We start from the raw sequence: 25,193 nt of genomic DNA on the forward strand, positions 1-25,193 counted from the left end.
CTTGCCAGGCAGGCGCTTTGCCGCTGAGCTAAATCCCCAGCCCCAGGACTATATTTTTAATAAATGCTCCAGGGAATTTCAATACCAGTTGGCAGAGTATCGTATTCTGACAGAAATACACACTTTGCATTTGTTTCCAAGACAGTAATTTTTCATGGATTGGTGTTCTTAGCATGTGTTCAGGCCAGCCACCCCTAAGTTGATTTCAGAAATAGTAGTTGAGGATTGAATTGTATTTTGTTGTGATTTGTCAGTTTTTTTCAGAATTGCATCATAAAATATAAGGCCAAAATATATAAATAAATTAGTAGCTTTCCTAGTATAAATTTAGAGCCGTAGATTTTTGTTTGTTTGTTTGTTTTGGTTTTTTTGAGACAGGGTCTTGCCATGTAGTTCAGGCTGGCCTTGAACTCATTCTATAACCCAGGCTGGCCTCAGACTTGCAGTGATCCTCCTGCCTCAGCATTCTGAGGGCAGGGACAATAGGTGTGTGCCACCATGCCCAGCTTTTTTTTTTCTTTTTTTTGAGACAGACAATTACTAGCTGTGTAGTTCAGGTTGGCTTTAGACTCACTATGTAGCCCGACTCACATCGAACTCATAGAGGTCCTCCTGCTTCAGTCTCCCAGGTGGCTGGGATTACAGGGATGTGCCACTACACCCGGCTCGAGCCGTAGAATTTTTGAAAGAGAGTGAGAATGGGAGAGGGAAAGAATATGTGTGAGTGGGTGTGCACACCGGGCCACTCAAGTCCCCCGTGACTTTAACGAATGGTTAATTACATCTGTCTTACCCATACTTAAATGAAACAAAACAGGAATGAAGGCTTATTCTGCGAGTGTCTGTAGTGGGAACTGGAAGTCTTGGGCCATCCCCAAATATCCTAAATATTTTGCAAATATTTTTCCACACCAGTGAATACTTCTAGGCCATTTAAAATGATTGCACAGTACCATTCTGTGGACAAAAGAACACTTAATTGGTCTCTTGCTGGATATTGTGTTTTTTTCTCCTTTTATTTTTCAACATTTTATATAAGTGAAACCAAGTATCTTTGAACCTGACTCTTAATACACAATAGTTGGGTTTCTGTGTTTACTTTGGCTGCTCTAAAAATCTGAGCTGACCTTGTAAATGCTTTGGTTAAGCCAGCCACTGTATTGGTATGAACACATTTTGTATTTTTTGTTTGTTTGTTTTTCTCCAGTACCGGGAACCGAACTCACGACCTTGCACTTGCCAGGCAGGCGCTTTGCCGCTGAGCTAAATCCCCAGCCCCTATGAACACATTTTGAAAGGAGCATATACAGCGCTTGCCAAAAAATGTGTACACACTTCAGGAAAAGAAAAACATGTAGAAATATGTTAATACTACATTTACTGAGACCTCATGATATTCATACCGGTTACCTTTGGCCTCTACAATTGTAAGAGGCGCTCGTAGTGGTGACCAGGAGCCCCCACACATCTGTTAGTACTGCGAAAGGCTGCTTGGGTGACCTCGGTCGTAGAGGTTATTGCACGTGCATTTGCAGTGTCTCCTCTAAGGGCCGGCAGTGTAGTGGGTTTTCAGAGATACCCGACATCCTCTAGGATCCCCCATGCGAGGGCAGCACCATTTCTGTTGAAAAAATATCACACTGTTTTTCTTTTCCTGAAGAGTATATATATTTTTTGGTGACCTCTGTACGTTTGGCAAAATGTTGTTTATTTTTGTGCTCAGAAATTCTGCCCTTGTGGTTTTTGATCCTTCTGCCACCCTTGAGAGGTCAGGATACTGCCTCTGTCAGCCCGGCGCTTGTCTTTGCCTCTCGGTCTCTGAGACTCCTGTGATTCCCTTTAGGCCAAGCTGTTTGCTGTGGGCGAGTCACCTCGCAGGCTTAGAGACGCTACTCCCTACTCCGTCACCCAGGGCTACGGGCTCAGTCATGCCAAAGACTTTTCCTTTTATTAAACAAAGTTCATAATCAGTTGCAAGGGAGCCCTTTCACATTCCGAACCCTTAAACTTGTGCTTTCTTCGGTTAAACGGCGTGTGAGGAGTATTTCCGATATAAAATTGGAAACTTCCAGATACCACAAGGCATTGCTTATCTTTGTAAATACACATGTTCCAATTAAAATAGCTACTAAAATATTTTGGTGGCGCTTCAAAACTCCCAATTTAGATTTAATTTAGATTAAAACACTTACTCTTTTTCACAAAGTTATAAAATTGATTATTAAAATTGCCTATTGAAGACTGAGAGCAGTGGAACGTTTATGTTCCTTACAAAACAATTTACTCTTCAATAAGTGCGATTATGTTAATCAATTATGCTATTAAAACACAACTGCCACATTAAGCCTGACTCATCTGTCATGGCAGTTTCTATAATTATAGAAATTATACCTAGCTGCTTATATAGCCATAATCCTGCAATAAATATAAATAATTGTCTGTTAATTCATTTTGCAGTTACTGTCTATTAAATCCTCAGTGAAATGGCAATTGGAGGACCTTGGTTTAAAATCCTCTTAAATCCCCGTTGCTCTGTGCCACTGCCAAAGCCCTGCAAACGCACCTCCTACTGTTGATTTCAGAAACCAATTTATGAGTCAAATAGTTTTTAAAATAATATTTAAAAGGCCCATTTAGGCTCGAGGTTTGAGGGTGTGAGGTGGAAAACGAGGAGTGCTGCTTCTGTTGGCTAGAGGTCCGCCGGCAGAACAGAACAAGCCTCGGCATCCTCGTGTTTTTCATTTACAAACATTTCAGTTTGTAAAATCCCGCTTACAGCCTTCTCTGTCAGCCCAGAGCACAACAGGAGGCGGCCAGGTGACTGCTCCCAATTTGTGTTTCCGCAGGTGTGGACGAGGTCACCATTGTCAACATCCTGACCAACCGCAGCAATCCACAGAGACAGGACATCGCCTTCGCCTACCACCGGAGGACCAAAAAGGTACCTGCCGCTGTAGAGAGAGGGCCGGGTGTGCCTGGCCTGCTGTGATTTCCTCAAATGCTGCTGCCTTTTGTCGTGAAGCATGGCGCTCACCGCCAAGAACCTTCTGGAACCCTTGGGCATCCAAGGTTTTCCTCTTATGACCCCCTCAACGCCACTTCATGAAGACAACACGCTTTATTCCAACACCCTGTTCCTCCCACCCAGCAGATACAGAGAGGGCAGTGGCTGGAAGTGAAAGCTGAGAAAGAACAAAGAATAACAGTGACACCACCCAGCACAGGTGCGGTGGATGAGAGGATACTTCGGGCCAGCGCCGGGCTCCGTGCTACACCTAGCAACTCGTTTCACCTTCAGGACTCCTGCTGGCCCTTGATAAGCTGGTTCTAATTTAGTCTCGGGACTGTAACCTCTGCTAAGTTTTGATCCCAATGGGCTCGTGCTTTGAAAAATGCACTTGAAGCTTTAAGACTGGGCAATCTAACTGTGCCACCCGCCCACTGCGTAAAGGGTCTTTGTGACCATTTTACTTTGCTCGTCCGCCCGCGGTTAGAGAGCAGCTCCGACTTTACTTTGTCGCGGGGTTGGGACATTTTATTTTTAAGGATGTGCTGCTGTATTTTTAACTTTTTGCTATTAAAAGCTTCTGATTTATTCTTGGACAGAGTAGTAGCAGCGGCCTCCCGCGGCTCCCATTTGACTAAGGGCTCTCACTTAGTCAGTGAGGTGAGCCAGGTGGATTCGGGAAGAGACTCTCTGTCCCGGAAGTTGAGGGTGAAGCTTTGCTGTAGCTGCCGCCTCCACCGTCTGAAGCGGTTGGAAAGGATATAAATAGGAAAGCGGCTGGTCTCTTTCATGTGCAGTAACTCTCCATCTACCAGACTTCGGTTCATCTTCTGCAGTGAGCCTTTTCCCCGGCTTCCCCAAAGACCTGCGAGCTAGTCCGGCAGAGCTCCTGTGGTGACGGAGGTCCCCGCTTTGGGCGGTCGGCCCGGTGTTGCTCATGCAGCTCTGCCGTAGAGTGTGGGCCTGGAACGCCGGGTACCCACAGGCGTAGACGCCGCCCGGATCTTACTTTCAAATGTGATAGGTGAAAAACAAAGCTCTCCAAGAGCCTGGTGTGGGGAGATGCGGCCAGAACACGGGTGGAGTTCGTCCGCTGTACACACACAGCTTGTGCTGGGCACGGGGATAGCCCGCTGTCTCGCCGGTTCTCAGTGTGTCTCCCTCGGGCTGGGAGAATCGTCTCTCACAGGAAGATGCATGCAGTCGTTTCTGCAGGAAATTCTAGAAACAGAGTCTTAGTGTTTCCGTGAGTTGCTGGCACGGACCCTGGCTGCCCCAGGGTGAGTTTGGAGACCGGAGCACGGCTGGCAGAAGGAGAGGGGAGCTGGAGGCGAGGCCTGGTTCGGTGTTGCTTTCACGCTCAAGCACATGCCTGGTGCCAGGTTCCCCTGTGTAGCGAATGGTTGTGTTTTAGGTATCAAGCCTTTCTGGAGGTTTTGTTCAGTGCAAAGCCCTGTGCCGGACCTTGTCAGAAACAGGAAGTTGAATACCCACGAGGAGTCCCGAATAGAAGAAACCAGCAGGGGTGGGCCCTGTCCAGGTGGGCTGAGCTTGGCCTCACCTAGCCCCAGAGTTCTGCAGTTAAAATTGGGATTTCTGCTCCCAAGTACAACGTGTCCGTAGGACACTGGGAAGCAGGAGAAAGTAGGTGGCCAAAGCGCTGGTCCAGGTGGTTTCGGATCCTCGTCGGTTCTGATATTCTTGACATCCGTGAGCGATGAGAGAAGACGGCCTCTTAGGCAGGCTCCAGATCACCTCTTAAGTTCGCAGGCATCTTTGGGCTAACATCGTAGGGGCCGTTGTGGGTGATCCTGGACAGTAGCACAGAGCAGGGAGAGAGAGAGAGACAAGGAGAGTTCCAGCAGGAGCGCTCAGCCACCGCCCAGTGCCCTTGGTTTGGGCGAAGTTTAATCCAAGACCGCATCTTTAACAGCCACGTGGACTTCGGGCTGTCATCTGCCCGCTAGGAGCTGCTCAGAGATCCGCCTCCAGCTCTTGTGCCGTGGTGACACTAGACCCCTTAAGAAAGCACATTCAGTGGGCAGTCAGGGGCCCACGGGGCACTAACTCCACCCTGACTTGGTGTGGCCAGGTGACCAGGAGGTGTGGACTCAGCAGTAGATGAAGCCATCGCCCCAGGAAGCTGTGTAGCCACTTCCGGCCGTGGCAGGGGCCCCTGGCTTCCTCCGGAGGCTGCTGTGAGGCACTGTCCATGGAACACTTCTCATGGGGTCTCTGCAGCCACCCGCACTGGGCTTCTCCGGGCTCCTGCACTTACCCAGCTCCTCTTTAGCAGGGGCCTTGACCCCAGAACACGCCCTGCCCCCATGGGGCATTGCCACTCCCGCTCGTGTGCTGCTGCCCTCACACCCTGGTGGAGCTGTCGAGGAGCTGCTCGCAGCCCCACTGTCCCTTCCATCCCCAGTGCTGGGGGCCGAACCCAGGACCTTGCCTGTGACCAGCAAGTGCCTACGAGCTCCACCCTCAGCCCCTCCAGTGTCCTCTGCAAGAATGGGCAAAAGTTAGTAGATTTCAGTAGATGTTCTTAGGGAAAACTTGATCCTTAGGTTTCTGACATGTGGGTCAGAGGGAGTTGTACGCGAGAGCCCGGGTTGGCCCAGGGCTCGCAAAGCTGCGTTACAAACTGAGCGGCAGACTTCTGCTTTCCTCTGCAGTTTGAAAGCCATTGTTGGTCACTGACCATGCTTTCTGTGTGATTGCCTGTTTCCCCAAAGGAACTCGCGTCAGCACTGAAGTCAGCCCTGTCTGGCCACCTGGAGACGGTGATTTTGGGCCTATTGAAGACACCTGCTCAGTATGACGCCTCCGAGCTAAAAGCCTCCATGAAGGTGAGCGCGTGCGAGGTGTCACCGCTTTAAACCTGCCGTTAATATTTGTGAATTACAGCTGCTCGAGTGTAATTGGGTGATTTTCAGTTCTGTTCAATTCTCATTTGGCGTTTTTTTCTTTTCTGAAGGAACCAAAGCTGTGAGTTTCAGGATTTGTACCAAAAATATTTCAGTTACTTTTTTTTTTTTTTTTAAAGACTGCAAAAATTTCACGATGCTGAGAAGCCAGTTACCAGCTGCCACCTGGGTGATTGGAATACCATTTGGGAAAACTACTTCCTTGATTACACTTCCTCCTTAAGAAATATAAGTTGTGATATTAAGGAGTCAGAAAAACTCAGAGCTTTTGTGAAGCAGAGCTTGCAAATTCTGCCCAAGCTCTTGTGGGTGTTTTTTTCCTCTGCCTCCTCCCGTCAGGTTCCACTCTCTGTTTGAAATTCGGGCAGAGTTGGAACAGCATAGTACAGGGAAGGTTGATTTCACACAGTGAATGGTACCTGTGTTTTGTTCGAAGACTTACAGCGCATACTTTTATATTTTTCTCCTGACTGTGAAATTTTAGGATAAATTAGTAAAAGCTCTAAGTCGAAACTCCCAGAATTTCACGCATACCTTAAACACACCAGCTATTATTTAAATATAATAGCTACATAAATGCAGATATGTGAATGTATGTTCCAGCAAAGACGGGAGTTTTTTTCAGTGTGTGCTTGTGCTGCATTGAGTAATCGGATGCTGCCCTCTGCCGGCACAACGGGATGTAGCCTCTGTAGGACGGGAAGCCGCATCTCTGATTTTTTTATTTTATTTTTTTCTGAGCCTCCCGTGTTATCTGCGAGACCACTGTTTCTGAATTACGAGCTGACTGGGCTGCAAGCCTGTCACCAGAACTAGTGTCCCAGTTCAGTTGTCATCCTTTCCCAGGCAGCAGCTTGGGCACAAGGCCGCTTTACACATGGGGCATCTCCAGGGACCCCAACTTGATAGCTCGGGGCGCTGAAAGGGGTGCTGCTAGGCCTCTTCCTCAGCTTCTCCAGAGCTCTGCTCGGGTGACTCGCACTCGCACGGCCTTGCTGTGAGCTCCCCAAGTGGGCTGTGCTGCAGCGAGGGTGTCCCTGAGAACGATGGCTTGTCATCAGTATTTAATGATTCGGCTCGGAGACCTCTCTCACAGGCAGCTTCTCTGGTTTCTCCTGACCATCGGCACCCGGGTCAGTTTACTGTACTTTCATCCAGAATCCATTGTGTTGTGATTCATGTGATTCTCCTCCTCTCTGTTCCCGGTTCTAGTGCCTGCTTTAGGTTTAGACCGGAGGGAGCTGTCTGCGCTGACCTTGTGTCTGTAATTGGACCCAGCGAAAGGTGCTTTTCCTGCGCGGGCTTTGCCCTGGTGCCAGCTCTTCCATTAGCTATCACAGTTGAGTGCCCTTCTGAAAGTCATCAGGCTGGAAGAGACATTCACCAAACTACGCTTTAAAAAAAAATCCGTTTTGACTTCTGGCGATACCAGCGGCAGAATCTGCCATATGTCACTGGGGAAGTTGACCTTGTGCTTGTGATTGTGAGCAGTCTACGGAAAGCTTGGGCCAAGTTTTAGAAATGGCCAAGGTCGCTCGCGCATGTAGATCAAAGGAGCTATTAGGATCCCCAATATTAACACGGTGTATCAGGGGTAGAAGAAATCAAAGCTTATATTACCACGCCTGTCCTGCAGTTCTACTGCATCAGTGTTTGATAGCGCATTTCTTTTCAGGCAAGAGCTGACTTTTAGACTGTATTTCTGTCATCCTCAAGACTGAGCAACTGTCCCTCAACGAAACATTCAGAGATGCACAGTGTCGTTTTAACATCTGTATAGAACGCAGTGTGAACCTTTGCCGACAAAAGGGGAATTCTTGGCTTTGCTGGAACCTCTGTGAATCATGATAAAAATTCTGGAAGAAGAGCCCTTGGCTCAGAGATTAGATTTAGAAAAAATTCAAAATTAACTATTAACCTGAGGCTTAGCTTAGATTATAGAAGCCACTTTTTCAGGGGCATATAAACTCTAATAAGTTTAATTAATAGCTGACACACTTTTCGTGTGGAGAAGTTTCTTATTGTATTAACACCTTATAATTGATTTACATTTTAAACAGTTGTAATTCTACTTAGTTCAAAGTAATATTTCCACGTTCGGGAAGACAAGTATTAGAGAATCCTGATTATTAAATCTTGACTTTGATCATGAAGCCAGCTTTGAAATACATGTTTCATTGACTCCTTTCAAGCTATCTGGCACGCTCGAAAGTGTATATATTAAATTTGAATACATCACTCATCGAATTCTTATTCCTTAATAAAGTGTTGGTGTCTAGGTTTATTTGGCATGTCATTATTTCCTTTTCCTTGCCTAAAGTGCCTGAAGAGTGCATAATAATCAGGCAAAAATGGGAGTACAAGAATAAAATTTTTAACACTAACCCAATTTTACATTTCAAAGAAGAGAAGCTAAAAATTTTATCTTAACTGTACCTTTCTCAGGTAAGAAGACTTATCTTGATCTTCTGATGCTGGCTGTATGTGACAACATAAAATAGTTTGTATTCCTTTATCTTAGATTGGTGAGAAGAGGTGTTTGTTGAAGAAAATCATTTCCCAGCTATTAAAATAAGGGGTGCCTATTATAGAAATGAAAAGATAAAAATAGGAAGAAGGGAAAGTTACTCGATAAGCCTATCACCAACACAACCACTTCAAATTCTGTGTGTTCTGTTGCTGTCTTTTTGCATGTACCCTTTAAAAATAAATAAATAAATAAATCCCACAGCTTTGTTTAGCATACCCGAGGCCCTGGGTTCAATCCCCAGTACCACAAAACAAAACAAAGAAACACAGGTGAACTGAAACACGCTGTATCTATCTTCTTATGCTCTGGCGAAGGAATTTTTAAAGAATAGAAAAACACCCCAGACATGTCCGCAGGACTGTGGATAGGAGAATTCTCACAGACCCGGTTTCTACCTCTCTTGGTGGAGATCAGGGGTGTGGGCCAGTGACGCGCAAGACCGCTGATGTCTCTGTTTCTTGGTTCACAGGGGCTGGGGACGGACGAGGACTCTCTCATCGAGATCATCTGCTCCAGAACCAACCAGGAACTGCAGGAAATTAACAGAGTCTACAAGGAAAGTGAGTTGCCCTGTGTGGGAGTCCTCTTCCCAGCCCAGGTCCGGGTCAGCGTCCTGTGTGGGGCGCCATCTTGGTCTGCTGGGGAAGCTGACTGTGGTCCCGGTCCCTAGGCCATCTCCTTGGTGCCTGGGATTTCAGTGTTACATTCCACTAGAGTGACTGCAAAGGTAGACAGGCGGGAAAGGAAAGAAAACAAAATGTATTTCAGAAGAAGAGCTGATGGGGAGAAGTAGAAAATTCAGCGTATGTATATGGATTCCATATACCAGGTGCTGTCTAGCTTCTGTTGAAGAAGTTCCCGAGTCTGGACTGTGGATAATTGAAAAATCATAGCAAGAGGTCCATGGAGGGGCTGGGGATTTAGCTCAGTGGCAAAGCGCCTGCCTGGCAAGCACAAGGTCGTGAGTTCGGTTCCTGGTACCGGAGGAAAAAAAAAAAAAAAGAGGTCCATGGACCTACGTATATCAAGCAGTATCAGAGGCAATGGGTGGAAAACAAAACTCGGCTTGCATTGCTACTGTGTTACAGTGTAGAGACTATTTTGAATCATGAAACACAGATTCATTCAAAAGTCTTAATTTATACTGGCTTTTGCTAGTGGTGCATTTTCTCGGTCTGGGAATAACAGTCATAATAACGGGTAGGGGCAGCACCAACTTCGTTGATACTAAAAATGATGATTCGTAGTCAAGAAGTTTGGGAACCAGCATTTTAAGTCCAGAGAAAATCTGAAGAGCTTGATTGGATTTAGACCTGTTTGTCCCCTGTCATTGCTAACTCCGGCGCTGACATTCATGGGGCTCAAGTTATCCTCAGTGTGGGGGTCAGGAACCTGGATGCCCCCTTGCCCAACCAGCCCTCCCGCGGTTTGAGCCTGGGTGGGCGCCGGGGTTGTTGGAGTGGGTGCTGTCAGGGAGCCTCACACAGATGTGCTGTTTTCCAAGTGTACAAGACCGATCTGGAGAAGGACATCGTCTCCGACACGTCTGGTGACTTCCGCAAGCTGATGGTTGCCCTCGCCAAGGTTGGTTTCTTGGTTTCTTTCTTTGCCCTCCCCTCCTCCCAGCCGAGTCATGCCGCTCATTTCATACTTGGGAGCGCATTAGCTAAACCTCTGTGCCTGCATCCGAAATCCCGCTGCCTTCCCCACAGCGGGTTTGCACGTTGCTGCGGAGTTGTCATTTTTGTATAATAGGATTTCTTATCCTGAGAAACCGTGTGGACAACGGGGCTTCGGGGGCCAGGCAGGAGCAGGCAGCCCCGAAGGTCTGGCCTGGATTGATGTGCCAGCCCTCAGCGCGCGGTTAGGGAAGGTCACTTTGCCTCTATCTGGGCCATGCGGGACCCACCAGGAGTGACCGCTTTCTCTCTCACCTCTCCCTTCTTAACGAGAGCCGTGGCCCACCTCGTCCTCTGCTGCAGTGGGCTCTGTAGAGGCGCAGCTGGTTTTCAGGGATGGCAGCAGCCTGCCCCACGAGTCTCAGTTCCAGCCGCACTCGGGAGAGGGAGAGGGCGGCTCTGTCCAGGAGCCCCACGGCGATTCGCTTGGTCTGTGCGCTGCCTCCTGGCCACGCACATGTCCACTCGCTCCTAGCTCCTCTCTCTTCCTCTGCTGCCTCCCTGCGCTCCACCGTCCACGGAGCTGTTGTAAACCACTTTGACCTTTTACTGCCCTGCATCTAGTTCAGGCTCCAGGCGCCACCACCCTGGGCCTCTCTCGGGCAGCACCGCGGTCCCTGTGAGCCCGCCCTGCCTCCACCTGTGCTGTCCCCTGAATCCTGGGCCAGGACCCCGCTCAAGCTCCATCCCGCCCTTCTCAGACTCGGGACTCTGCTCCCTGAGGGAGAGGGCCCTTCTTCTGCTTTTCCTGCCTCGTTAGCATGGTTTACTATCCATTCCCTGCCTATTTCTCCTCTCGAGGAGAGAGTCACAGGTCCAGCTCATCAGGGCACCCCGAGGCGGGGCCTGCGTACCAATGGGCAGCACCCCACTGCTGTGATTGTCACCGTTTCTCATCTTGTCCAGAGCCAAAGTAAAAAAAAAAAAATATAAGTGGGTGTTTGTTTAGGAAATGAAAAAGTGGCTTCTGTGAGTTGGGGAGAAAAGATTTGCAGTTTTAAAAATACACACGGAAGTAGATTTGATGGTCTTCATTCCTTGTTTCCCGCAGGGCAGGCGAGCGGAGGACGGCTCTGTCATTGATTATGAGCTCATTGACCAAGATGCCCGGGTAAGTGCGAAGCTTCTTACTTTGTACTTCTGGTTAAGCTCTATAGAAGAGCTTGTGTCGTTATCTGTGTCTCTATAACAAGTTACCCCTAAAGTTAGTGGACCACTCAGGAGGCTGAGGCAGGAGGACTGCAAGTTTTGAGGCCAGTGTGGGTAGCTTAGCAAGACTCTGTCTCCAAATAAGAAAATCAGAAAAGGGCTGGGCATGTAGTTCAGCAGGTTGAGCACCCTTGGGTTTTACCGCTGGTGCTAAAAACACCACCAGCATTACCAACAGTAGACACTTAGTATCTTTCCATTTCTTGGGCCAGGAACTGGGGCGTGGCACAGCCAGGTGGCTTGGCCTAGGGTCACTGGGAGGTTTCAGACATCATTGGCCCGGGCTCTGGTCCCCTGAGGACTCGACTGCTGGGGGCTGGGGGCCCACGGGGCTGTTGACAGGACACCTTAGTGTCTGTCTGTAGTCACCTGCGTGTCCTCACAGGATGGCGGCCAGCTCTCCGGGGTGGGAGTGATGTGACCCTTGGTGGCCTAGTCGCAGAAGCCACACACTGTCATCACACTCATCTCCGTGTGCATTCTTGTCAGTGGGAGGTGCGGAGGATCCGTCTGTGCAGGGGAGGGTCTCAGAGAGCTGTGACCACATCTTAGAGCCGCACCAGGGAGAAAGCCGTGGTTAGATCTGCTCCCACAGAACGCTGCCAACGGCCACCCCATGGAGAGCGGGCTTGGCCCGGGCTTCCGGGCTTTGCCTGTGTAGAAGCACAGTTTCTGCAGGGCAGCTTGGCCGTACACCCCAAAAGCATGAGCAAGTGGGAAGCAGGAGACAGAGGCACAGCCAGCTGGGAGGCCTTCCGTGCCCCCACTATGGTGGACAGTGGCGTTGTCCTCGTAGAACTCTGCCGAAGTCCCCAAGAACTGTTGGAGAACTGTTGTTGTAGTCTGTTTGCGCCCATTTGTCTAATCCAGGGGGCCGGCAGTCATCTCCAGGCATGTCATAAAAGCTGTAGGAAAAAAATTCATTTGAGTTTTAAACGTCAGTGCATTCTACACAGCACTTTTAGCGGGAGGTAGAGAAGAGTTGAAAATACAGTAGTGGAGACTGGGTTTTGTAGCTCCAGAGAGCAGAGGATCGCTGCACGAGTCCTGTCTCACTCGGGACCTTCTCACCCTGCTTAGCGTGACCTCTCGCTCCTAAGCTTTCCAGAACCTGCAAGTGAGAGGGGACTGGTTGCTTTTCCTGCTCTGTCACTTCCCGAGTTCCTGAGAAGCCTGGCCTGTCGCTGTGTTTAGCCGATGCCCCTGTGCTTACGAGCTGCTAAACACGCTCAGATGTGCTTGTGCGGTTTACACCATGAGCGCCCGGCTTGCTTCTCCAGCTCAGGGAAGGAGATTTGCGCGGCACTGGTCATGCTCACGGGCCCCAGTCTCGCACTGCCTCTGCCTGGGCCTCTGGAACGTCCCTTGTGGTTCGCTGTGCGTCTTGGGGGTGTCTGCAGTACAGTCACCCTTGCTCGCTTGACGCGGGGGATGCGTGGCGTTCGGGGTTATGCTGGGACATTTCTCACGACCTTGCTCCCTCGGCTGTGCTCGTAGGATCTCTACGACGCCGGTGTGAAGAGGAAAGGGACCGATGTCCCCAAGTGGATCAGCATCATGACGGAGCGGAGCGTGTGCCACCTGCAGAAAGGTGGGCGCTGTGCCGGGCAGGCCCTGGGACCGGGCTGCTCAGGCGGCCCTGCAAGGTCTGCCAGGGCGGGGCTCGCTCTCCCTTGGCACGAGAATCAGCCCCCACCCGCCTCTCCCCAAAATACTTTCCATGTTTAGTGCCTTAGCTTCCTTCTCCCTCTCTTCCTCCTCCTTTCCCTCTTCCCCTCACCTTCTTCCTGGACGGAGGATTGAACCAAAGGCCTTTGCGTGAGCTCTGTCCCCAGGCCATTTTTATGTTTTTGAGACAGGATCATGCTAAGTTGTTAGGTTGCCCAGATTGGGCTCACACTTGAGATCCTCCTGCCTCAGTCTCTGGAACACTGGATTATGGGCCTGCACCACTGCACCCAGCTGCTTCCCTTCTTTGAGAGTCTCTGTACCTTGACATATTTGTCAAGGTAGAGGACTTGGCTGGTCCCGTCTGCTGTTACTGGCGACATCCAGGAGGAATGGGGCCCACTCGGGGGAGATGGAGACAGATATGGTCACAGGCTGTGGCCTGAGCAATGCCATTTAGAACGCCATTTAGGACAGGCTCACGACCCAGCTGCTCCAGGACTGACTGGTGGGAGGGCTGCGCTGGTTTCCATGGCAACCTCTCATGCCTGCGATGCTCTCAGGATCATCCTTGTTTATTTTTATCGTGGTACATAGCCGTACGGGTGACCCCTGCGACTTTGACTCAGGCGCTGGTGTAATTATTTGCTCCTCTTCCTCAGTATTCGATAGATACAAGAGCTACAGCCCTTACGACATGTTGGAGAGTATCAAGAAGGAAGTCAAAGGAGACCTGGAAAACGCTTTTCTGAACCTGGGTAAGCCGGTCCGGCCCGCCCCACCCTCGTGGACATCAGCTTTCCGGGGCGGGCAGTGCAGAAGGGACGGGGGCCGCCCTCTTCCTTCACGCCTGCCCGGTGGTGTGGCTTCCCAGTGTGATGTATCAAATCCGAGGGCACCACGCTGAATAAGCTCACACGGAGCAGAGAGCTTCCAGGAGGGCTAAGCGGGCGGGAAAGGAGGAGGTCCCGGGGTGGGGATGGGGAGCCCGCACTTGTGTACGTGGGTGTCTGCAGCCCTCGGAGGCCCCTAGCGGGAGCCACAGTGACCCAGTCCTGCAGAGGAGCCCCCGTTGCCCTCAGCTCTTCCTGCCCCGCAGCTCCCCGCGGATCGTTCCTGGGGGGCACCCGTCCCGTCACCGACCCCTCACTGTCTTCCTCTCCCCACAGTGCAGTGCATCCAGAACAAGCCCCTGTACTTCGCTGACCGGCTGTACGACTCCATGAAGGTGCGGCCCCCTCCCTCCCCCGCTTCTCCCCCGCGCCCAGACTGCTGGGCGTCCTGGCCGCACGGGCGGAGGAAGGACCCGTGTCCAGGTGCACGCGTACGCCGGGCAGCTGCGGCTGTGTGACGGAGGAGGGCCCGGGCCCGTCCTCTCTGACCTGTGTGGACGTGCATTTGGGTACACGTGGCAAATACACTGGCACCAGAGGGCGAAGCACAAGGGCCAGAGGTTCTCACGCCTGCTAGCGTTGCTCAGAAGAGGGCTGGGGGCACCCGCTCTGCCGTGGCTGGTGTGCGCCTCACCGCCTTTACACCCCAGCAGGAAATCTTGTTTTTTGAGGAGGAATACTAGGGATTGAACCTAGGGCCTTCCCTCTGAGCTACACCGGTCCCCAGCCCTTTTTTGCTTTTTATTTTATTTATTTAAATTTTTTTTTTTTTTTTTTTTTTTTTTGGTCTTTTTGAGCCAAGGTCTTGCTGTGTAGTTCAGGCTGACCTTGAACTCACTCTGTAGCCCAGGCTGACCTTGAACTCCCAATGATCCTCCTGCCTCAGCCTCCCGAGTGCTGGGATTACAGGTGTGCCCCACCATGCCAGGCTTTTGCTTTTTATTTGAAAAGGGTCTTGCTTAGTCACTAAGTTGCCCAGGGTCGGCTCGAACTCCGGGTCCTCCTGCTCTGGGCTCTCAGAGTGCTGGGATTCCAGGTTATTCTTTACAGACGAGGAGAGTGGTGCTCACAGAGCCCCAGCCTGCCTGAGCCTGCGTCTGCCTGGCTATAAAGCCGGCCCTGCGCCTCTCCCTAAGCATGCTCCACCCGTCTGCCACGCCCGGAATGTCCCTGTGTTTCGGCACCCCCTTGCTCACACTGCCTCGCTGTCTCCCCTTGGGTCCCTTACTGCAAATGCCTCTCCCTGAGGCTACAGAAGTAGGCTCCGGGTCCTCACTGCCTGCCCCATCTGCGCTGGCTCAGCCCCGGGCAGCCACGAGCTGGCACCTCCTGAGTCCCGAGAGTTGCAAGCTGTCATTGTGGGTAGAAGCTCGCAGACCTTTTGAGCAGGGCCTGGTGCTGGCGCTCAGCGTGTTTACCAGGGAGCGCACAGAGCAGGGTTTGTTCCGACTCCACCCTGGGGTACTTGGAATTCGATGCTCCTTCTTCTGGAGGGAACTGTTTCAGGCCCTCGGAGGGCGGCACGGAGAGCCACGCTGTGCCCGGGAGTGTACTTTTAGGTGCTTTTTGATGATAGTGTGCTCAGGAATTTAATCTGGCTTATCCTCTTCACTTTTAGGGCAAGGGAACTCGCGATAAGGTCCTGATCAGGATCATGGTCTCCCGCTGTGAAGTGGACATGTTGAAAATAAGGTCTGAGTTCAAGAAGAAGTACGGCAAGTCCCTGTACTACTTCATCCAGGTGAGTGCACCCGCCGCCCGGACACCCCGAGGGCCGGGCCTCTGAAGGCCGCCGGCCTGGGGCCCCAGGTGGACAGTCGGCAGGAGCAGAATGGTGACTTCCTGCTTGTCGATCCTCCGGGGAAGAGGCGCTGGTCACCACATCCCAGGGATTTGTTTTGAAAGCATGGTAAGGGTTGGTCCTACGCTCTGTGAGACCAGGCCCATGTTTTCTGTTCACCACACCTGTTATCCTCCTTCTCCGAGAATTGGTGACCTCTGGGAGAGACTCTGAAGACCAGTTACATTTACATTCTATTTTACTTCTATTTCTTGAAAATTCTGAGGCAGGCCTGACAGTGTTTATTCACAGCTCCCATCTCCTTAACCTGTGGAGTCCCTGTGCATTTTAGAGAAAGGGAGAAATGCGTGGAAGGGCTGTGTGGTTCAGACAGGCCCTGCAAATCCCCCAGCAGAGCTCGACAGTTCGGGGACCTGTCTCTAGTCACCCAGGGTAGACTTGGAGGTGGCTGTGGGGGCCTGGGGCTTAGTCGGGTGCATGTTCAGAGTGGCATCTTCCACCTGAGCTACTTACTCCCACGCCACCTCAGGAGTCGGGGCACAGTGCGTGAGGGCGCAGGAGGAAAGCGGGGTGTGTGCAGGCCCTCACAGCCATACTGGAACTTAAGTCTCCCAGCACCTTCGCCACCCACTCCCCCCAAGGCCTGCGGGCCACAGCCATGGAAGGGCCTGCGCTGTGTCCTGAGGCGGCCTGGCGGCGCCCCTGGTGCTGGTCTTTCTCCTAATACAATGCTGTCTTTTTCTCTGGGGCCACTTGCAGCAAGACACCAAGGGTGACTACCAGAAAGCGCTGCTGTACCTCTGCGGTGGGGACGACTGAACTGCGGGCTCCCCGCGTCCCCGCTCACGTCCTAGAGAATCCGCTTGTGACTAACAGACCCCCAGCCACTCCCCGTGAAGACATGACAGCGCCGCCCCAGCCCCTTATTGTAGTCACCTCGGGTACCCGGCTTCCCGTCCAGCTTCTCCTTTAAGCCAAAGACGTGAACATTCCGAAGAGTTGGAAGTGAAATCTGTGACGTGAGACAAACACTTTTCCTCCTGTGTACTGTGTCATGAATAAACTGTTTTTACTTTAGAGACAACGACTGCGCTGGCCTTGGCTTCCATTTAACTGTGTAAAAATCAAACATGCTTCACACTGTATCGTTCAGTCGGCAAAGCTTCCCCTCCGGGAAGCAAGCTCAGACGCCATGGCCACTCTGCAGATGTGGCTGCTATTCAGGTATAAGTGAATTTAACCCATACCAAGTTAAAATGTAGTTCTTCAGTCACACTGTCCATATTTCCCCTTTCTTCCTGCCTCCCTTCCTTCCTCTTTCCCTTCTTCCGTCCCTCCCTCTTTCATCCTTTTTTTTTTTTCTCCCAGTACTAGGTGTTGAACCCAGGGCTTTTGAACTGAGCTGCACATCTTGCATGCTTTAGTTTTTGAGACAGGATCTTGCTAAGTTGCCCAGCCAAAGCATAAACTCTCAGTCCTCCTGCCTCAGCCTCCCCGAGTGCTGGCATTACAGGCATGAGCAACCACACCTGCCCAACACTCACATTTCCAGTGCTCACTTTCCCCTGTGTTTGCAGTGAGCATATTGGCTGGTGCAGGTGGAGAACATTTCTGTTTAACGGGATCGGGCCGGGGATATAGCTCAGCGGCATGAGCACCTGCCTGGCAAGTGCAAGGTCCTGAGTTCAGTTCCCGGTACCACACACACACACAAATAATGGGATCCAAGGGCAGCATTACACACCCTCCCTGGGGATGGGAGCACCTGGGGGAAATCCCCGACTGACTTCCCTGCTCATCTCCCTGCAGGGAAATTGGGTGGGAGCCAGTATAGTAAAGGGTGGAGAGGTGGATTCTGTTTAGCAAGTATTGCAGATCCTAGAACCTGGGGCCAGTTCCTTCCTGCTTCTGCTCCAGAACTGGCCGCCAGCAAGCCGGGCTGTGGCTTTCTTGTAAGGAGGGAGCAGGGAGGGAAAGCTGATGGGGTGGACTGGGAATGCTGACAACCAGAAGGGAACATCTGAGCTGTTGCCTGAAGTCCACGGTGACGTCTAACAGCTGGAAGGAAGCTCGCCTGCAGATGCTTGTGGGCCAGGTCTGAATCCTGGCCGCTCCCACAGCTGGGACGTCCGCGCCTCTGACATGCGTCTTTGACTCCACCCCATGAAGACCATTTGCCCCCTGGTTTCTGCTACGTCCTTGCGCAGATTTTGCACAGCACAGCTGTGTTTGCAGAGGGGGAGGTGCAGGCGGGGACCGCTACCCCAGCCCCACGGGTGGCTGCTAATCTAAGCTCCCCAAGCAGAGCATGGCAGGGCAGAGGGTGAGTGTGCAGGGTCTTCTCCACCCCTGCACTATATTCCTTCCTGCTCAGGGCCTGCACGTCGGTGGTGGAATCCTGAGCCCTGGCTGGTGGAGTGCAATCTCCACAGGTTGCAGGGACCGCGCATGGCGTGGAAATCGGCACGTAAAGGAGGGGCAGTCCGGAGCCATGGTGAACACCTGCCTCCCTTCAGGTTCAAGGTCAGTTAAACACCCACAGCAGCCGCAAGGGTTTGGCTATGCTCGCTGCGCTGCCAGCTGACTGGTCTGCCGTTGTGACCCCTTGGGCAAACTTCAGATGAAACTTGGATGTAACGCTCGGGTCACAAGGCCTATAAAGTCCCTCTCGGGCTGCTAAGACGCTCCTTCAAAAGTAGGTTATGCAAAGAGGGTTTGATCAAATGTGACCTCTGAAGCCTCTTAGAACGGATGCCCAAACCCAGAAATGTCCTCTGCCGTGGGGAGGGGCAGAGTTCAGGGAACTGCGGAAGACGCGGGACCTTCCTCTTTAACCCCAAATTATCGCACTGAACTCGGAAACTGGTGGGCTGGCGAACCACTGCCGGGGGGCCGTTCAGATGAGCAGACAGGTGGGCTTCCGAAGCGCTCCAGGCCGCATGGAGCCGCGGTGGGAGGAGCAGAGGCGAGGCAGTGGGTCCTGTCCCACCTCTGTGCCAAGCTTCCTCGGGGCAGAGATGACCATCAGGGGGTGTGCAAGCCACTTCATGACGACATGGGAAAGGCACCAGGCAGGCTTTCATATGTCGTGTGATGATAACCACAAAAAAGGTTACGTTTATTTTTTGAAGAAAAAAAGAGAAAGGCCATGGATGTGTGGTGTAGCCATGGAAACTTACTGCACTATGGCGCCATGACCAAGAGCATGATTTTTCCCCTGTATTCTTCACATCATAGTCTGTGTGTATATTATCTTCGCCGAAGTTGTGCAGTGGTCAACCTAAGTGACCGTACACAATGGACTTGTGTTGCCCATAACCCTTAGCATGTGTGAGAGGATGGTTAGGCTTTTTGCCACGGCAGCAGCTTGCCTCTTTTACTGGGCTGGGGCTAAATGGCTATGTATATAAATCTTCCCCAGTATGTGCAGTTCCTGTGGTATAAATTATTAGTAAAGCTAGCTAAAGCAGGGGAAACCAGGCTCACAAAGTAGCTACATTTAGCAAGAAAAATGATTTGAGGACAGAAATCTTTTAAATCAATTTTTAGTCTTTAAATGACTCCAATCTGCAGGCCTTTGCTTGCGTTTTGACAAATGGCTTTGGCTTCTTACCCACATCAGTTTATTTGACCTCCTTTTTCCATCAGCTACCAAAATGAAAACTGCTACTGCAAGAGAGAGAAAGAGAGAGGGAGCAATTTTAAGCATCCTCCAGCAATGAGGCAGAACGTGCTATAGCCATCAAGTTCTAGTTGTTCATTCTATTTATTGAAAAAAGCTTGTAGCCTGATTTCTTTTATGCGAGTACATTTGAGCAAGCAAAGTTTATAGAGATGACTTATCTCATTACATTAGAAGAGTGATTTGCTATCTCAGCATCTATAAGCAATTTTAACAGACATTTCTGGATGAAGAAAAGCTTTTGTAAATATATGCGAAAGACACGATTTCATCAAGCATTAAATCGGAGGTGCCCTGCAAAAATATTACATTTGTGCATTCAATTAGCTTGATTGTGGCTGAATTCTGTCCACTGAAGGCAGCATTTCTGCAGAAAAACAGAAGCATTCCCTACGTCAGCAGGTTTCCTGAAACAGAAAAGCTCAGTTTTCCCCCTGTACATCCTATTTGCATCTTTGCAGTTCCCAGCTATGCGTTCTTAATCGGACACTCAGCTTCCTCTTCATAGCTGTGTGAGGCAAATGCAAGCCCAAAGCCGCTTAGGCTGTGGAGAAATCCAGAGCTGACAATCCCGGCTGAAACAGCCCGCTGCTAGTCTGAAAGCAAGGCAAGCTCAGGGCAAAATCAGGACATGGACACAAATGGACAAATGTCCTCTGCATTTCCTCCTGGAACTTGCAGGGCCACTCTGCCCTTGCAGGGTCTGTAGGTTGGGGTGGAAGCCTGGGTCTGGTTGCTGCCCCAGATGCTGCCCCTGAAGGTGAGTTTACAGGATTTTCCCTCCTGCTGTGAAAGCTTTGCCCTCTGGTTACTGGAAGGAGAGGAGTTCCTGGAGAAATGGCGAATGGTGGGGTACAAGTGAGGCTGGACCTCTAAAGCCACTGTGAAGGACAGGGTTAAGTACAGTCATGCATCCTTCATGAGCGGTGCATTGTGAGACCTGAATCAATGGGTGACGTTGCCACCGGGCCAACATCATAGAGTGCTGTTCCTCTAACTTAGGTGGCTTTGATTTCTTATGGAATCGCCATGACATATGCAGTCATTGCTCAGAACACCATGGTGGGGTGTTCAGGACAGCCACCAGCCCTAGTCCAATGGACTCCCCCTCCCCTAGTTCAGGGAGTGAAAGTCAGGAGCTTTTGGTTTTTCAAGATCTAGTTCAAAAGGATTGGGCTGAGATTGTTTTCAAGGAAAAGGGTTTGCGGATGGAAGGGAGAAGCAACTGGCTCATCCCTGGACCAACTGGACAGCTAGAGTCTGAGAGGGGAGCAACCCAAGGGTGGGCTATGGTGCCTGGCCACCATGCAGCGCTCAGAGGGTCCTGGCCTCAGAGAGGGGATCAAACACTGGCCACATTCGTGTTGGGTCCCCCTGGAAAAGTCTTAGCAATGGGGCATGGAAAATAGGGTATGATGCTCTGCCCAGTGTACATGGCTACTCTGCAACCTCAATCTGATTCCAGACCACTTGGCTCTCGTATCCCAAGAGCAGCCCGCCCCCTGTGAGGGAGAGCTAGAAGGGCATTTTTTATGCATACCTTCAGGGTTTCTCTTCTTGGTATTTTATGATCTATGATATCTACCCCAGATATATCATCCTAAGTATTCCAGACACCCTGGGTCCCATAATTTGGATCTAACTCCATGCTTTGAAAAGCCTAAGTGTTACAGCTTGTATCTAGATGTCCCCCCAAAACCTCAGATGGTCATAGATGGGGCTTTGCAGCAGTGGCTGAATCTAGGGTGTGTGATACTAGGATTAAGAATGTGTGGTACTAAATTGGTCCACTGATTAGTTTTGCATCATTCTGGGTGTGGATAATGGGAAAGCCCAATCTGGGTGTGGATGCCACCAACCAATAGGCTTGTAGCCAGGATGGGACAAAAGGGAAAGGGAGGCCTGCTTTGTTATTTATTGCTTGCGGCCCTCCTCCCAGCCCTGTCATAGAATGTTTCTCCTCTGTGATGCCCCTCCGCCTTGCCATCCAGAGGACTATGAACAGAAAGCTCTACAAACTGTGAGCTTAAATACACCTTTTCTCCCTTAACTTTGAGTGCCAGTATTCTGTCAAAGCAATGAGAAAAATAACTAAAACACTAAGTTAACTAAATATCATATATCCAAGAGAACAAAGTCCCTATCAAAATCACCAAGCCAAGGAAAGAAAATGGAGGATGTGTTCTGGACACTGTGTTCCAAGTTGCTGGGAAAACAAAGAAACCTCCAAAAATTATTTCAGAGCACAGATAAGACCAAGGAAAAGGTGGAATCAAAACCTTTCAGCTCTGCAGAGGGATGACTGCCAGTTTTGTTTCAGTAGGCAGTTTCCACATAGCTGACCTTTGGCTTCCAACAGTGAGAGTGAGGTAATGAGCCACATCCATTTCTGGGGCTCTGATCCTTTGTGCCTCCCAGGGGCGGAGGCCTTGTGTTGCTTGGATTTGGACAAGGTTGTCCCCCAAGGGCTCACATGTTGGGGTGGGTTGGTCCCCAGTGTGGTGTGAGACATGGTGGGGCCTACGACAGGCAGTATGTGGTAGAGGTCTCAAGACCGGCCCTCCTGGTGCCAGCTCCCATCTCCCCATGGTCCCTCTCCTGTGTCCTCCTGTCATTGTGGTGCCATCAAACAAGAGATGATGCAGCCCAGGGGACCCTCACCAGAGCCAGAACTGTGCAGTACGAGAATCAGTGCACAGAACTGTGAGCTAAACCTTTCTCTTTCCTTGTGGTGCTGGGGATTGAATTCTGGCCTTCATGAATGCTAGGCAAGCACTCTACTGCTGAGCTACATTCCCAGCTTGCCTCCTTCCTTTATAAACACTCAGCCTCAGGTATTTTATTAGAGCGATGAAAAGCAGACTCATATAGGTCTATAAATTCCCCCCTTAGAAATCAGGCCAGCTCGCCCCAGGTGTGAGACCTGTTTGGCCCATGTATGGGACATATAACCAGCTCTGCCTCCTGCTGCTTGACACCGTGTTGGCTCCTTACCACTCTGGGAAGGGGTGTCTGGGCCCCAGCACTTGCTTCCTACCCTGCCCCAACAACCCTGGTTGGCCAGGTGTGGACTCAGCCTGTGATAACTCATCCCCTGCCCTGGTAATTGAACTGATCCCCCAACTTCCCCAAAGCCATTTCCTCACATTGCTCCTCTCCCCACATCCAGGAACTCTGTCTGGGTATTCCCTCACCCTCTGCCACACTGCTTCTGGGATGATCTACTTTCTGGTTTTGATAGTGTGATTCCAGCTGAGGTACTAGAAGGTTTGCAGGGCTCCCGTCAGAGATGAGCAAAACCAATCCATCATTTCCCACCCCACCAAATAAGGATAGCAAGGTCAACCTGCTGGGTTACATACGTCCAGTCCAGCTCTGGGCAGTGGGTTGATGGTGACAGGGATGCAGGACCAGCTGGATGACCATCCCTGGGCTGGACTCACCCCAACACTAGCCTCTTCCCCTTGAACCCCAGTGAGTGTGGGAGTTCTTGTAAACTGCAGCCTCCCTTTCCCTGGAAAGTAACAGGATCTACCTCATAGGGTTGTTGTGACCATCAAATGAGCAAAACAGGTCATGTTCCTGGTGCTGTTCTTGGTTAGAAGAAGCACTTCATAAACCTGGCAAGCTAATATACAGCCAGATAGATACTGTACAAATAGGCAGTGTTGTGTAGATCATGACAGAGTTGGCTGCATGGACCAGGAGAGACACTTCCTGCCATGTGGAGTTTACCCTCAGAAGTAACCACTGGGGCCACTGGAGAGTCATGTCAGGGCTCCTAAAATGCTTGTCTTCCTTCTGTGGCCCATTTCCCTTTGGGGGCAATGGCGGAGTTACAGGTATTCTTGAGCTTCCAGCAGAACAATGTCATGTGTCTTCTTGCTTTTTAAAGTTTCTGTCAACTCTGTACCTTATCAAGCTGACAAATGTATGCAGCCAGATAGGGTAGGAACTAGTGACAAATCCTCCTCTCCTGGAGTACCGTTTAATCTCATTACCTGTTCCTCCAGGGAGAGGATTGAATGGATCATGTCCTGGAGCCCTGTGGTTATGATTCTGCCACTAGCAAAAGCCGGAGGTGGGGAAATGTCAAGCCCACTGGATTTAAAGCAGTGCTTGTCTCACAAGGTCAGAACACATTTTCTAGGGTTCTGAGTTTCTACTGCATAGGGACACCTTACCCACGAGGTCAGTCCTACATCTGGGAACACGTGGTCCTGGGAACCTCACTTCTGGGGACACCATGGGGGAATGATCCATTTTACATTTATTATATAGATCAGGAGCAGTTACACCATTGGAGAATTTATAATCATAGATACACAGGTTCTATGTCTCAAAAATATCTGTACATAATGTTTAGGAAATGACCTGTGCACAGCTGGGGTTTTTTGCCCTCCTCACTCCTGTGCTCTCCTTCCTGGAATCTGGCCCTCCTGGGCTGGTGGTGGGAGGAGACTCCAGGTGAGGACCCCTTCTAGCTCCCTAGTAAGAAGGAAGCACCCTGGCAGGGTTAACTTCTCAGGGGATGGGCTTGGAGTGGCTTCCACTCTTCATGTTTTCCTGTTCCCTGAACTTGCCCGGCTTCCTTGGAACAGGGGGTTGTTACACACGTTCCTAGCATGATTAGGCTTTCTTTGTCATTTTGTGTTCTGTTCTGAGATTCTCTGACTTCTTAATTTTGTTTCTAATTTAAATCTAATTTATAGTATCAAATGAGAAATTTATCACTCTGAAAAATCCACTGTGCTGCTGGGTGTGGTGGTGTATATCTGTAATTCCAGCACCCTGGGAAGCTGAGCAGGTAGAATGCAGGTTCCAGCCCCGTGTTGGGCAATTTAGTGACTTAGGGAGACCGACCCTGCCTCCAGGAAAAAAAAAAAAAAAGGTCTGGGGACTATAGCTCACTTTGGAGGCTCTGGGTTCAAGCTCCAGTACTGAAAAACAAAGAAAAACAAAAATTGAAAAACTCAAAGAACAACAAATCCCAAGCCTCTGTGCTTTACTTCCTCAATTTTACGCCTCTAACCTCTGGCATCCAAGGACCTGTTTACCAGCTTTACTTTTGAAAATGTTATATAATCATAATGAATAGACAACATACAGGTTTTCTTTCATTTAGTGATACTTTAAGATTCACCCATGTCTCTTACCGGCTTGTGAGCTTAGTCTTTAAAATTGCTGTATAACAGCCCACTGTGCACATGTACTGCAATACCAGCGGCTGGCCAAGCTTCCCTGAAGAGCTGAATGTCAAGGGAGGGTGTCCAGCTTGTGGCGTCATCTGGAGTTACATTACATTCTTAATGTAACTTTAAGAATGGCGCCACGGGTGTTTTCCGGTTCCGGGCCCTCCCCTTCCGGTTCCGGATCCCCCCTCCAGTTCCTGGCCCCGTCTCTTCCGGCTCCTGGTCCACTCTTGTCTCTGCCTTTGCTTCCGGGCTGCTCTGAGGTGAGCTTCACTTTCAGGCTCTGAAGTCCCTCCACCTCGGGATGGCCTAGAGCCCGTCCTTGGGCCAACTGACTGTGGGCGGAAACCCCCAAAACCGGAAGCTGAAGTAAAGGCTTTCAAAGTCAGCAACCTCAGGAAAGCTGATGAGTGCATACAGTGGGTTTCTCCACAGAAACAAGCCTAGGACAGGCTCCATTGGTTGTTTCCAGTTGGTGATTATGAATGAAACTGTTGAAAATATTCCTGAGGGGCTGGGGATTTAGCTCAGCGGCAAAAGCGCCTGCCTGGCAAGCGCAAGGTCGTGAGTTCGGTTCCCGGTACCGGAGAAAAACCAAAAAAAAA

The 25,193-nt window shown here is 50.5% G+C and overlaps 1 protein-coding gene across 1 annotated transcript in view; it reads left to right on the forward strand.

Moving 5' to 3' along the window:
* Anxa2 (annexin A2) overlaps positions 1–16,793 on the forward strand; it is a gene marked incomplete at its 5' end in the record, with an annotated part of 28,576 nt that extends 11,783 nt beyond the window's left edge. Inside the window, 10 exon segments of the mRNA XM_013518924.1 lie at positions 2,847–2,941; positions 5,743–5,856; positions 8,934–9,024; positions 9,969–10,048; positions 11,195–11,254; positions 12,850–12,943; positions 13,683–13,778; positions 14,190–14,248; positions 15,532–15,654; positions 16,474–16,793. Of these exon segments, the coding sequence (XP_013374378.1) occupies positions 2,847–2,941; positions 5,743–5,856; positions 8,934–9,024; positions 9,969–10,048; positions 11,195–11,254; positions 12,850–12,943; positions 13,683–13,778; positions 14,190–14,248; positions 15,532–15,654; positions 16,474–16,533 (872 nt within the window). The 3' untranslated portion in view covers positions 16,534–16,793.
* Positions 16,794–25,193: the final 8,400 nt, after the last annotated feature.

This window comes from Chinchilla lanigera, unplaced genomic scaffold (assembly GCF_000276665.1).
Source record: "Chinchilla lanigera isolate Chin_1 unplaced genomic scaffold, ChiLan1.0 scaffold00049, whole genome shotgun sequence".
NCBI lineage: Eukaryota > Metazoa > Chordata > Mammalia > Rodentia > Chinchillidae > Chinchilla > Chinchilla lanigera.